The sequence below is a fragment of the Sinohyriopsis cumingii genome, chromosome 9 (genome assembly GCF_028554795.1).
Source record: "Sinohyriopsis cumingii isolate HCF-2022 chromosome 9, ASM2855479v2, whole genome shotgun sequence".
Taxonomy (NCBI): domain Eukaryota; kingdom Metazoa; phylum Mollusca; class Bivalvia; order Unionida; family Unionidae; genus Sinohyriopsis; species Sinohyriopsis cumingii.
This window is the reverse complement of record NC_142969.1, coordinates 7,915,186-7,930,692: the sequence shown is the minus strand read 5'-3', so window position 1 is coordinate 7,930,692 and position 15,507 is coordinate 7,915,186. Positions and strand designations below refer to the sequence as shown.

Sequence of the window (15,507 nt, the reverse complement as noted above, 5' to 3'; positions counted from 1 at the left end):
CTGAGAATAGAAATAATTAGAACTGATGTTGAAGCGATTAAAGACGGACTACCGAGAGTAGCAGAGCAATTCGAAAAAATAAAAACCCCTCATGAGAACATCATCAACACAGTATACACAATTCGGCATGGATCATTCGATTGGACTCCTACACAGAATACAGTAAATATTACCGCAACTGTTAAGGGCATTTATCGATTGACACTGGTTTCAATGATGCAGTTTAATATATTATCGTCGAGTTCATCCGGGTTTAACAATACAATATCAACAATTATAGACAGGAACGCAACTGAACAGTTTACAATTTATGCCGTTGATGGAAATTTAGCCGGGGCAAACATCACATGGTATGTGGAATTTGTAGCGAATCTAATTAATTAAAAACACTAGCTCTTTTAAAATAAAAATGACCACCAGGGTAATTGAATCAGAGGTATCACCGACGTCACATCAATATCGATTCGATACCGCAAAAGAATTCGCCGCGAACTTGAAAACGCTTTCCGAACAATACCGCGCAAAAATAAAAAAATACCGCCGAAAAATAACCGCCATCGACGCGGTCGTGTACTCGGTGTCGGGTATAGTAGCCGGTACCGGTGTTATTTTATCCACGGTGACCACGATAGCCCCGATCGCTGTTCCAATCGCTATCTCCGCGATGACAACAATTGCTGGAGTCGCCAACGCAATCACTAAAAAGATATCATCGTGTTTTCAGAAAAAACTCGACGAGTATACAGTAAAACATCAAATAGTATCCGACGCGTACTCGAAATTATCCGGGTTGATCTTGTTGTCGATTGATAATTTGTTCATATCCGATGTTGAATTCTCCACGATGGTCCAGTTGTATAGCTCCGCGATGTCAAAAATCGATGATTTTCAACTGGAAGCCGGAACCACTTCAATGGGCTCTGGTTGTTGAAATTAGACACTAAAAAAACAACGAATAATAATAATGTCGCTGAACCCCGAAGGGTTTCAGTTGCTTCAACGGATCGCGGAGAACACCACTCCGGTACAAACAAATATGATATCGATAACGTCAACAAAACCCGAATTCAGTGTGAACTTCCCATCACCGGTTCCAGTGAAGGAAATAGCGCTGGCAAAATTGCGAATATATCACAGTTGGCCTAATATCCGAGCGGACGCATTTAACGGACAACAACCTAATAACTCGCTGGTTTTTGCATGGACAAATAAACCCGATGGGGCCCCAGACTGGAAGGAGGTTACAATACCAACTGGGTCATACCAAATAGAACAAATCAATAAAGAATTTCAACGCAGGATAAAATCGATCACAGGAAAAGAGTCAAAAATCGCTATTACGGTTCATGAACCGACGTTATCGTCGACGATTGAAATAAGCACACCGGGGTATATGGTTGATATTTATAACAGTTCAATAAGAACCATACTAGGATGGCCTAAGAATCCACCTCATGAAATCCCCGCGGACTTGCACACGAATGCGCAATCGTATCATGAGATTACCCCCCGGTATCGACCTGATTGGTCTATTATAAAAGGCGCGTTATTACCCAGCAAGTTTATATTTCGAGACAGGAATACATGCAATGGGAGTTTCCGTATAAGAAAACTCCTAAATTGTTCGCGTCGACCACAGTTGGTTTAAATGATATCACTGATGGGTTTGCCGAGATTAATCGTATTTACCAATCACAACTAGAACAGCTACGGAAAACAAAAGCACAAAAACACGCTGAGGTGTTAAATCAACTTATATCAGACATGGAATATATCAATGAACGAATCGTTAAAACAATATACGATAGCAGCGATGATAATAAACAAAAATTCCTAACCGAGTATAATATCACAGAAGCCAATTTACCCGATTTCAAGTTTCCAGGATACAACGCACCAGAACTAAGAAAGTCTCTTAATGATTTTCTGGCCCCATCAACTATCCTCAGACACGATAACGGAGAGGATGGTAGGCATATTGCCCCGTACAACGTAAATATCGCATCGGTGATAGCAATCAATCTAGTGTGTGATGTTATCGAAGGGAGTTACCAGGTGGATACCAATCAATCAAATCAAGCTCAACAGGGATATATCCTTTATTCATTTTCACCAACAGCCCCTCCGGGATTTTTAATCGTTGAGAGTCCAATTAATCCGGTCTATATGCGATGCCATAATCGGTTTTTAACGAGAATTAATTTTAGACTTACCGATCAGTCAAATAACCTAATTGATCTACAAGAGGAGGAGTTAGTGATCACTCTCTTTGTAAGATCATAGCAGCAGGGGGGGGGGGGGCGATGACATCGACGCGGTCGTCGCTGTGTTTACCGGACGCTGACGACGCTGGGATCGGCGCGCAGAAGGTATTAATTAAACCAAATGACGATTGGACGATCCCCCGACGACGACGTCGTCTTTTTTTTTTACCGGGCGCTGACGACACCGGATCCGCTGAGTGCAGAAGGTATCAATTAAGCCAAATGACGATTGGACAAAATGTCGGATTCGCCCCCCCCCCCCCCCCCCCGCTGCTCAATGTTCTTGGCATATTTTGAGTTAGTCAGCTTTCCTTTTTCGAATCTAATCAAAGAATTATTATTTATTCCTAAAACCTGCAAAGATGTGTTATTTGATTATGTCTAATCAATGTATTCAGTTCTCCAAATAATAAATAACACCACCGCTTTTATTTCCTTTTAAAAGCCTGCATTGACTATGCCTTTCACGCCAGTGTTTACGTTAGTTACTTTGCACTGGACTCCCTTTGTATAGATTTTGATAAAGGAGTTCTCAGTACAGTTTTTTACATTAATTAACTCAATTTAGTCTGATTCCAAGACTATGTTCTGACCAATCGAAATATCCCCTTCATTTATCAACTGATGCAACTGCAATTATGCTAGAATAAATACCTGACAAGCACTGAAATGGCTTAGCCTGGATATGGTTCATCGCGATTGCTTCGACGGATTTCATAACAACTTCACGCTCGACTTCGTATTTTAACGAGGCTTTTAAATTTGTTTTAGTCTTGCAGTCCATTCGCGAGATCTGTCTTTCAACAGTAAGCCTTGGGCGTACTAATGTACAACAATCTAACGTGTTTCCTGATCACGATACATTGCGGCGTCATAATGTGATGGCTCAAACGGAACAACTATGTACACATGTGTTTGAATTTGCCAGTGACATCAGTGACACACCATCATGCGAAAATCTTGATGATGTTATTAATATTATTGTAGTTTACGACGATATCATGCATGATAAACGAACACATCCAACCAGAATATGTTCAAAATCTGACACAAAACATAGATGTAGGTTACGTTACAAAGCCGTACATTCAAATCCCCAATGTGATCAAAAACACGATATTGTATTGGTCTGGCTATAATCTATGGTTGAGCAACCCGTCTGCACTAAAATGCACATCAAACACTCTAATACCTAGCGAGTGCGCGACCCATATATTTTTTGCACCTCCGAATCGGAGCGTACTGTGCCTTATTTTAACGCTGTAATATGTTGTCGTGGGTCATTGGTACCTTTTTGATACAGGTTTTGTTTAAAACGGGTTGGATAGTAACCGACCAAGAGGTCGGTCCCACTTTTGTCACCGTGTCAATCATACCGTTCATGCGTCTGAGACGGATAGAAAAATGGGATGTGCGCTTTTTTAAAAGTAAAACTTTAGTCAGTTTTACAAGGCCCAGATTCTAGAAACGGACCCTTAAAAAGCCCACGTAGGACGGTCCTAAAATAGGTCGATTCCCCCACCCACCCACCCACCCACACAAACACTGCTGCTAGGTATACTTAGAAGAACATAAATCAGTAAATGAATTTCATAATTTTGAACGGGCCCAACAATCCATTCAGAGATCTAAGACATATATATGTGTGTGTGTGTGTGTGTGTGTGTGTGTGTGTGTCAAATTTGATCATCATACACGCAATCGAAATTCACTAAATCATTTATACTTTCTGAACAAGATTTGTATTATCTGACCAAAGCTTCCTCTTTCTTAAATGATTTTAAGGTCAATGATTTTTAATGTACCCTACATGTGTATTTTAGCTTTAGAATCCGTCTAAACCTTGATACACATATTATAATAAATCTTATGTCATGAATAGTACCTGTAAACCGATATGCCCCTGTAATCCACAAAGTGAATAGCACACCCCTGGTCGGTTTGCTGTTCTTCCAATGCTGTAGTGGGCAGATACGTAGGATTCTATTTCACCTAGTGGAACACAAGCTGAAAAATAAAATATTTGTTATATCTATTCGGTTGATTTTCTGTTCAGGAAACAATCTCAATCGACAAAATAGGCAATGTCCACCTTGTTTTTTATATAATGTGATAGAATATGTGCATGCGGCATTCGTCTTTTTAGACACGTTAGTTCTTGATGGATTAATATTGTGATTTTTACTAGCATATGTATGGTTTGTGTATATACCGAAATTAAAAATTAGATTGAAAGCGCATTCCAGAACTTCAGGTAAGATAAAAGTATATGCTGTTACACACCCTATTATATGGGAGGTTACGTATGCTACTGAAAACTAATCTACATGATAAGCTTTTAAAAATCACTTTAAAATGTTGGTCTCCTTACTATACACTAGCCTCCCGGACCGAACTATCCACGGACGAGATGAGTCGCGTCTATTTCTATGCATTTCGGTGCCCTTAGACTGCTTAAAACTTTTTTTTAGGATAGGCTAGACTTAGATAACATAGAAAACTATATTGTTCCATCCATTTTAATTACTAGAAAGTGCACCAGAAAATACAAGCTTTCCAGGAACCCTTAAAACTAAATTCACAAATGATTCGAAAAAGTTAATGCAACCCAAGTATTATGCTTTTAGGGGCGTGTGCTATATTATATGTCCCACCACTTGCTAACATATTATAAGTATCATCAAACACCGTGCATGTTTATATACATTCATTTCTTTGATTAAAGATCGTACTATCTCGTTATTTGCACAAAGAGAAAGCTTCCCAATAAGATAAAACCACGATATATGAGATATTGCAATCAATAATGCATACAACATAGAAGTCTTAGAGTAATTTAACTCAGAAAGCATACGATTCGATAGTTGGTATAAACAAATCTTACATAAATTCGAATATGTATTAGAGCTCATGACCAGTTTAGATGACTCAACGCGGAAGTAAGACATATTGACTATATTATTATTATACCACCCTACAGATTTTAAAAATATAAAGCATCAAGGATATACCATATGCACAAAACAGGCATTTCACGAATTGATTTATAAGTCGTATACTGATTGTCGCCAAGGTGTTCCATACGATTACAACATTTCTATGTAAATTAAATATATTTCAAATTGACACTGTCCATCCTCAGATGCAAAACCGTATTTTAGAGTTAGATTTTAATAGAGGACATTATTAGATATACTGAAGACGAATGTAATACAAATCTTTAGCTGATATTGAAAAGTTTGTTCCTTGATTAAATGGACACAAGGTCAACAAATACTCAGTACTTGACATGATGGCCTCTTTTATAAAATGGTTCATTCTAGTTAAAATAGCATCTTACCTATGAATACAAAATGTTCATATGACTGGAAGTAGCCAACCCAAGCTTCTCCTTTCAACGCGATTTCGTCTTTCACTGCCATTGTTTCTAAATCTATATTAGGGACTGCAAAGGTCAAATTGCGGCTGCAATTATAACAATGTTGCGATGCCGTCTCCCAACGGAATGGGTTTGGGGACTCCATAACTTCAAATAGTGAGTGAACTTCATCTGTAATATATATAATGACAAACTAATACTTATCTTTACTCATTTTTATGGCGCATTACTCTGTCCTAGCAGCTATTGTACATGAGTGTGTCCTCATAGAACCCACGTATGAAGTAGGGTATTTTTTCTTTCTCAATATTGATTCAATACAATTACTAGATCTGAATAGTATGTGATCCACGAAGAATGCGTGGCGTGCGTCCATTGAAATGATGTTATTTGTAACTTTAAAGTTTGTACAAACTGCAAAGAAAAACATAGAAATTTGTTTACTGGTACTGTCTCTTGCACGTGAATTATAGTAATACAAAAGCTCACTAAAATGATGGCCAGTGCCCCAAAAAACATAGTGGCCCAAAAAAAAAAAAGACAAACACACACACACACACACACACACACACACACACACAGAGCTAGAAGACAACAGTGGGATAAATTGATAGATATTTAACAACTTTTACCATCGACGCACTGAGGTAGCCTTCATCAACATGGTGTTGTGATCCATATTTACAACTTACAATCACTCTGTACCTGTGAAAGATGAAATTGTATATGTTAATACGTACCATTCAAAAGAACACTAATTATGATGTATAATAATTCCATGTTCCTTTTTGACGTCCTATATTTTGTACCAAACGACTGCCATAACCCTATGTACTTAACAGCAGTGCATATGTATGTCGTACTATTCTGAACAGTTACCGGTAGTACTTACATGTATCCTTTCCGGTTGTGCTATTGCGCATATTTAAACAGGAACAAATTACCGCATAATTGTATGGTGTTCTCTTCTGTGTTATAAGTAGAAATGTATATCATTACGATGTAAAGCTTGCCCTTTTATATGTGACATTCATTAGCCACTTTCCGATGAGGATTGTGTTCATGAAAATGTTGTAAATAGTTTCATATGTTCATGCTCAGATTTGCTCCTGAGAATAATGATACAAATCATGATATTGTTAGTGTTGACGAAGATGATGGTGATGAGGACGATAATAAATGCGACGACGCAGATGATTACGAAAAAAAGTAAATGACATACCTCAAAATGCCCGATATATATTAACCAAAGTTATCATTTCTCTTTACAAAGTTGATAATAATAGCTAAATACAGATCGAATGTAAGTATGGCTGTGTTTGTATGTATCTTTATATATGTATGTCGTGAACGCACTGCCACCAGGTGGTGGTCATGAACAACTAGATCCAGATACGGAAACTAGATTCAAGTGAGTCGTCAAATAAAGTATTATTATTTGCGTGTGAGATATTGGCCCAACGAATATTAGTATTATCGTAATTCACTGCCTTATTTCTCTGAATGTTTCTATTAATATGTACAAATTTAACGTTTTTCCTAGTTTTGACCCATTAATGCTCATGTAGAAATTACATTAGGAGCTCTTATCTCAGCGCATCAAAAGATTGCAATGTTTCGCTCGCCTTTAATTAATGACATGGGGAAGTACAACGAAATTATCTGAAGAAAATAAGGGTAAATCAACAAGTGGGTGGATCTTTTGAAACGAATCTAGAGACAACTACTATCGATATGTTACACTATTTACACCGGTAATACCGCAATCTGGATTTTCTATATAAAAAAATTATCCAAATTTTCAGTCATGCCCTACTCAAGTAGTCTGCCCCTATATTCTCAACCCCTCTTATTGCCTCTACACGGAAGCGATATGGTTGTAGTGTCAGCGCCCAACGCATCAATCGAGCGTTAGCAACCTTGGCCTTGTTTAAATACAATAGGGGTTGGTGATCAGTTTCGAGAACAAACTCTCTCCCAAAAAGATTTGCATGATACTTCCCAATTCCCCACACTACGGCCAAGCACTCTTTTTCAATAACTGAATAGTTTTTCTCCCTGGGTAGCAATTTTCTACTCGAGTAAGCTACGGGTAACTTATTGTTATCTTGCTCTTGCAGCAAAACTGCTCCCAACCCAGTTTCAGAGGCATCTGTTCTTAAAATGAAGGGTTTGCTAATATCTGGCAATATTAATATAGGTGCACTGATGAGTTTTTCTTTCAGCGTGCGAAAAGCTATATCCTGTGGTGGTCCCCACTCTGCTTTATTGTTGTCGAATGATTGCCGTACAAACGACATTCAAGACTCCTTTTTCTACTTTATCGCTCCTGTCTCTTGATGTACAACTTAAGCATGTTAGTATGGAATGTCTTTAAATTGCCGTCTATGTCAATTTTGTAGTCCATGTCATTCTTGACCTCCTTAACTTCGTAGGGACCTTTCCACTGGACTAGTAATTTATGTGTGCTGGTAGGAAGAAGCAATAAAACCTGATCTCCTGCAAGAAATTTCCTATTTCTCGCTCTGCGGTTATAATACTTGGCATATCTACGTCCCGATTTCATTAATTCGTCGCGTGCCATCTGGCATGTACTTTCCAGTTTCCCTCGCAGATCTAGCACGTACTGGTATGTAGTTTTTATTTCCTCGCTCGCGACGTCACCTGTCCACAGTTCGCGTAGAATCCACATCGGGCCTCGAACTGTTCTTCCGTACAGCAATTCGAAGGGTGAAAACCCTAAACTTTCCTGCGGTACTTCACGGTACGCGAACAGAACTGCGTTCAAATAACGGCCCCAGTCTTGAGGACGTTCCGCGCACATCTTTCGTAGCATAATTTTAAGGGATCCATTAAATTCGTCTACCAGTCCATTGCACATCGGATGGTATAGGGTAGTGTTTAGCTGTTTGATTGATAACAGTCTACTTGTTTCACCCATGAGGTCGGAGGAGAATTGGGCACCACAATCCGTAAGGATTTCTTCTGTCACCCCTATCCTACTGAAGATGTCAACCAATGCTTCAGCCACCCTTTCTGTTTCAATAGTTGGTAACGCTACAGCTTCAGGGTATCTGGTTGCGTAATCCACAAGAGTAAGAATATACCGGTTCTTCCTTTCGGTAACTGGTTGTATTGGGCCTACAATATCCACCGCTACTCTTTTAAACGGTGTATCTATTAATGCCATCTGTCCCAAGGGTACCCTTGTAACCCTTCCCTTGCATACGGTTTTCTGGCATACGTCACAAGACCTACAGAACCTTGTGACATCGCCATTAACACCAGGCCAGTAGAATTCAGCGACTACTCTACTGGTGGTCTTCTCCTTACCTAGGTGTTCTGCCATGCTAGACTCATGGGCCACCCTAAGTATTTGGAATCTGTATCTCTGGGGTACGACCACTTGCCAATACCTCTTACCCTCCGGAGTGATAAACTCCCTATGACTTAGCCCGTTCCTACGAACGAATCTCTAGCTGCCCCCACCCTTGCAGTGTCTAATTGCGCCGGACGCGATTTTCTCAATGACAACCTTGATGGATTCGTCACGTTCTTGTTCTCGTTTGAATTCATCACGCGAAATTCCGGAGATCGATTCAGGGACTATTAATTTCTGAATCGCGGTTTTCTCTCGCCTGGTTGGCGCTCGCGTTTCGACTGCCTGGGCCAAAGGTATCCTGAAATCTGCCATGGTTGGAAGACGGGAACCTTCAACATTACCGATCGTCAGATCGTAAATGGGTTTTCCATACAAAGGTTATCTACAGTTCCGGTTAAGAAAGGTGTTTGTACCGTGATCCTTGCTACGGGGATGCGACCGATCGTTTGATCGAGTAGCATGCATGGGGACTCCCACACGAACATTTGGTTATCATGCACGAGACTGCGTTTGATCACTACAGCCGTGCAACCAGTGTCACGTAATGCTACGATTTCTCGACCGTTCACGAAACCTCTCGCGGTTGGTACTCGCGCTTCGGGAAAAAGACACGTACCAAGTGTATGAATACCTGGTTCTACCTGCACCATATTACCAGATACACTTTTATTCTGTATAGCCACGGCTACCTTATGCGTAAATCCCTTTCTTTTAGGACATTTTACTTGAATATGACCCCATTCCTTACACAAGAAACATTGTACACCCTGACGACCTGTGCTCCTAACTGACCTACTTGCCTCAGCTGATTTCACCTCAGCTGATTTCACAAGCTCCCTAGGCATCGGTCTCTCAGCTCCCCTTTCCCATTATATCCTTTCCTTTTCGGCCTGTTTTTCTAGTTCTATCTTTTCCCTTTCGAACTGTTTTTCTAATTCTGCCCGCCTTTCCTCTGTTTCCCTTTTTTCTCTTTCAAGTTGTTTGGTCATTTCCATCTCCTTTACCTTTCCATCCCTCTCCCGGGCTTGTTCTTCCCTTTATAATTCCCTCACCCTAACCCTTTCATCCCTCTCGCTGGCTTGTTCTTCCTTAATAAATTCCTTAAACTTTCTCCCTCATACCCAAGTTCTTTGCCTAAGGCGACCAAGTCTTTAAGTGATGACATGATTAATAGTAACAAAAAAAAAATAATTTACCAAAAGAAACTATTTTCTAGTGAAGGCAACCCAAAATAAAAATGAAGTATTTATACTAGACCCACAGACCTAGAACTACTAAACAAAATAAACACCTACTTGATTGTCTTCTCAAGAAGGTCACACACGAATATAAACAATGAGAGTTTACTTTCACAAACACTGATGACGGTTCACTTAATCCAAATATCCCACTTCTGACACCATTGTCGCAGAATTGTAACCGAGTGGGTTTTTGGACGAAATGAACAAGCCAAACACAATGTAAGAAAGATGGAAATTTATGAATGAGTTATAAATGATAAATATATGATGTAAAAATACAATTGAAAATAAACAAAACAAATATTGAATAAAATGAAGTGCAGATCCAAGAACTCTCATGAGCTGCACATACCCCTTAGACAGTATGTTGTTCAACAAGAACAAAATTATAAAGATTCAAAAATAGTCTTTGAAACAACTTAAGATTCACAATAATCTTTGACACAACTAAAGATTCAAAATAATCTTTGACACACCTAAAGATTCACAATAATCTTTGACACAACTAAAGATTCACAATAATCTTTGACACAACTAAAGATTCACAATAATCTTTGACACAACTAAAGATTCACAATAATCTTTGACACAACTAAAGATTCACAATAATCTTATCACGACTAAGATTCACAATAATCTTATCACGACTAAGATTCACAATAATCTTATCACGACTAAGATTCACAATAATCTTATCACGACTAAGATTCACAATAATCTTATCACGACTAAGATTCACAATAATCTTATCACGACTAAGATTGACAATAATCTTATCACGACTAAGATTCACAATAATCTTATCACAACAGACAGCGTTGTTCTGGAAGCTCCTGATGACTCCAAGAAACTTTAGACTGCTTCGTACAGCTTCGGACCGCTCTAGTTATATTCACAATAACATTTCATATACATTCACGGCTACAGACACGGTCAGCTACCATAATAGTCAGCTACTATAACGGTCAGATAATAACACAGTCAGAATCATCTTCCAATACAGAAACAGCTTCCAACACAGACACAGCTACTGCCAACACAGACACAGCTGCCAACACAGACGCACAGACGCAGCTACAGATTCACAGACGCAGCTACAGATTCACATACGCAGCTATAATAAGAATCCAAATGGGACATAGTAGTTTATGCATCATTTCTATATATATGATAGTACCTTTAAAAATCTGCGTTGTAATAAACATTATTACGCGATAACACAGTACAAACCGAATAAGCTTCACCTATCAAATAAATAGAATGTAAATTTAATACTTACCCCTATGGGTGGAGAATAAGGAGAGTGTATACTCCTTGACGTGATCCAAAAAATGACCAGTGTGATTTTTCGGGATTCGTCTTACTTAAATCCATAGGAGAGTGAGTACAAGTCGGGGTAGAATACCTGTGCACCTCATGTTAGTCATGATACCCGACACAAGTAATCTGTGGCTAGGTAAATGTTAATACAGTCGCTTACCTGGAAAAACACATTCACCCTATATAACGTTGTACGCATGTACAACGAGAAATAGTCTAATTGTTTTCAGGCAAAACCAAGTTATTTCTTTGCCTAAGTCTGTGACAGATCTAAAACTTAAAAATAACTAACAAATATGCTGAATCAGTCAAAGATACCGAAGCTACAATAAAACATGTTGATAGGTTAGAACAAAACACTTTGTTTACTTCATGTCAGTTTTGTTGAGAGCGCGTTAAGGATGGACAAAACTCCGTGGACACTAGGATATGCTATAACAATTATTTCGTCACAAGGGTTAACTATTTCTGAAACAAACTTTGTTGTTGTTGTTGTGGGGTTTAACGCCATTTTGCAGCACACGATAGGCTATACATGGCGGCCAGTATTAATGGTGGAGGAAGAACCCGAGAAAACCCCGGAAAGAACCACCGACCCACGAGAAGCTAGTGGCAAGCTTTCTCACATACCCACGTTGGCTGAATCTTAGACTCGAACCGCCGCAGACAGAGGTGAGATGGCAGTGATCCGTAACGAAGAGCGCTTTAGACCACTCGGCCACTCGGGGCCCCTCTAAACAAATTTTTGGATTGCTGATGATCTTATCGAATGGTCAGATTTGGTTTATCTAGAAGTGTCTCGAGTCAGAATAATATTTAAGCTGCGGAGGGTTACCATTTTCACAGAAAATACTATTCGAACTCAGGAAATCATTGCTGGCAATTGCGATGATGTAGTAAGAACAAAACATAGTTACAAACAGTGTGATAAAAAGCGTGACTTTGATCAAGATGCTAAATTTATCATGACATTAAAGGAACGACAAAATAGTCTTTGTGCGAGCCCTAACACAATAATGTTGTGGCAATATTCAAATTATAATCTCAGACAGTTTACCGTAGATATACTTAATAGCAGTCTTGGTCACACACGCGAAAATATAATTCTGACTTGTCTGGAATGTAATCTACATAGAGTAGCCAGTTCACAAAAATGAATGCCGTGGCAAGTAGGTGTCTTTAGGAATGACTTGTACGTATTCACATGAAAATCAACATTGAGGAGCATTTTAACCTAATCTGTAATTTGCAGGTCTACTCGTAGATGTAACACCGTTGCAAATTGTATTCGTCTTCACACTCCAAATATGAACAGTCACTCGTTTTTACCACCTTCAAGCTCACCTGGTTGATATAAATATATAACAGCCACACTACCTAGTACTTGTTGTTTTGAAAAGTTATGCAGTTGTATTGTTAAATGTTTGTGTATGTGGTGTGTGTGTGTGTATGTGTGTGTGTGTGCGTGTGTGTGTGTGTGTGTGTGTGACTGCAATGATAGGTTTTATAAAAATTTCAAAAGTAATTTCATTTGTTAACGCAGTTATCACACTTGGTAGTATGGCAATGCATTCACGATATCGCTTGTCTTTCTGAATTATTTCCGTCGCATATTCATATCCAAGAAACCGCTCAGTTGTGTTTAAATCGTTCAACAATTGCATGATCAAGACGAATTGCGGTATGTCTTCGTCTGGTTGTGACGTTAGGTATGTTTCATCAGAGATTATACTGCACCAATAAATTCCTTGCCAGGATCAACCAATTATAGAAGTTATAGTTCCCCAGGTTGATAAATTCTTTCAAACGCATATGCAACGTCAGCCTTTCTTTAAATTGTGGTTCTGTTTCTTTATATCTACTTGTAACCTTAACGAGAGTTAATTCATATTTGTATGTACGCAATTTACGCAATTGACACCTGCCAATTTTAACGGCATCGTGTGGTAAAAACAAAATATCTGCTTGATGAACTTCATCTGGAGTGCTGACAGCAAAATGTGAGTACTCAATTTGTGTAGGTGGTGGCAGTTAAATTGGCCATATTTCCTGTCGTAATTACCAAATATCAGCAAAACTACGTGTAAAATGCGCTGCATCACCAAGTTTACTAATCGCTGCTCTAACTTTCCAATATCATATGGGGCTATAATATATCGAACCCATTATACTAATAATCGGTTGATTACTTACCGGCCCCTAATACTAGTTTACCTTGCATCGCTGATTTTACTAGATAGCTTGCAAATTTTTGTCTTATATATTTTTATATAATGAAATTTAACGAGTGAGTCAATTTCACATCTGCAGTATGTCTTTTTTGTAGATTTAGATTTTTATACACTACATCATGAAAGTGACATGCTTGGTCAACATCATTTATTGGACACTCTCCAGGTCTTGCCTGATCTTATTTATCATGTCAAATATCTAGTCGGGTTCCAGAACCACAATAATTATATCCAGGAAGAGGTATTTCTCTAGGGTTTAACCCCATTTTTCAACACAAAATAGGCTATACATGGCGGCCAGTATAACTGGTGGAGGAAGAACACTAGAAAACCCTGGGAACAACCACCGACCCATGAGAAGGGACTGGCAGGCTTACCCACGCACAGCAGCAGGGGGGGGCGAATCGGACATTTTGTCCAATCGTTATTTTGCTTAATTATTACTTTCTGCACTCAACGATCTAGTGTCGTCAGCGCCTGGTAAAAAAAAAACGACGTCGTCGTCGTTGTCATCGTCGAGGGGCCAAATCGACAATTGTCCGGACGTCATTTGGTTTAATTAATACCTTCTGCGCGCCGATCCCCAGCGTCGTCAGCGTCCGGTAAGCACAGCGACGACCGCGTCGATGTCATCGCCCCCCCTGCTGCTATGATCTTACAAACAGAGTGATCACTAACTCCTCCTCTTGCAGATCAATTAGGTTATTTGACTGATCGGTAAGTCTGAAATTAATTCTCGTTAAAAACCGATTATGGCATCGCATATAGACCGGATTAATCGGACTCTCAACGATTAAAAACCCCGGAGGGGCTGTTGGTGAAAATGAATAAAGGATATACCCCTGTTGGGCCTGATTTGATTGCTTGGTATCCACCTGGTAACTTCCTTCGATAGCGTCACACACTAGATTAATCGCTATCACCGATGCAATATTTACGTTGTATGGAGCAATATGCCTACCACCATCTCCGTTATCGTATCTGAGGATAGTTGATGGGGGGGGGGGCGTCCGCGGGTGGATTCTTAGGCCATCCTAGTATGGTTCTTATTGAACTGTTATAAATATCAACCATATACCCCGGTGTGCTTATTTCAATCGTCGACGATAACGTCGGTTCATGAACCGTAATAGCGATTTTTGATTCCTTTCCTGTGATCGATTTTATCCTGCGTTGAAATTCCTTATTGATTTGTTCTATTTGGTATGACCCAGTTGGTATTGTAACCTCCTCCCAGTCTGGGGTCCCATCGGGTTTATTTGTCCGTGCAAAAACCAGCGAGTTATTAGGTTGTTGTCCGTTAAATGCTTCCGCTCGGATATTAGGCCAACTGTGATATATTCGCAATTTTGCCAGCGCTATTTCCTTCACTGGAACCGGCGATGGGAAGTTCACACTGAATTCGGGTTTCGTTGACGTTATCGATATCATATTTGTTTGTACCGGAGTGGTGTTCTCCGCGATCCGTTGAAGCAACTGAAACCCTTCGGGGTTCAGCGACATTATTATTATTCGTTGTTTTTAGTGTCTAATTTCAACAACCAGGTGGTTCCGGCTTCCAGTTGAAAATCCTCGATTTTTGACATCGCGGAGCTATACAACTGGACCATCGTGGAGAATTCAACATCGGATACGAACAAATTATCAATCGATAATGAGATCAACCCGGATAATTTCGAGTACGCGTCGG

At 39.5% G+C, this 15,507-nt stretch overlaps 1 protein-coding gene across 3 annotated transcripts in view; it reads right to left on the bottom strand.

Moving 5' to 3' along the window:
* Positions 1 to 11,660, bottom strand: part of LOC149791236 (uncharacterized) — a 52,054-nt gene extending 40,394 nt beyond the window's left edge. For 2 of the 3 annotated variants that reach the window (XM_089969721.1, XM_089969723.1), the window contains exons 1-3: positions 6,384 to 6,507; positions 5,605 to 5,814; positions 4,150 to 4,271 (exon numbers count right to left, since the gene is read on the bottom strand). In XM_089969721.1, coding sequence (XP_089825847.1) covers positions 4,150 to 4,271; positions 5,605 to 5,814; positions 6,384 to 6,423 — 372 coding nt within the window. In that variant the 5' untranslated portion in view covers positions 6,424 to 6,507. Of the gene's footprint in view, positions 1 to 4,149; positions 4,272 to 5,604; positions 5,815 to 6,275; positions 6,349 to 6,383; positions 6,508 to 11,545 lie in introns of those variants that run through there. The other variant, XM_089969722.1, reaches the window with a different exon arrangement.
* Between the last annotated feature and the right edge of the window lie 3,847 nt (positions 11,661 to 15,507).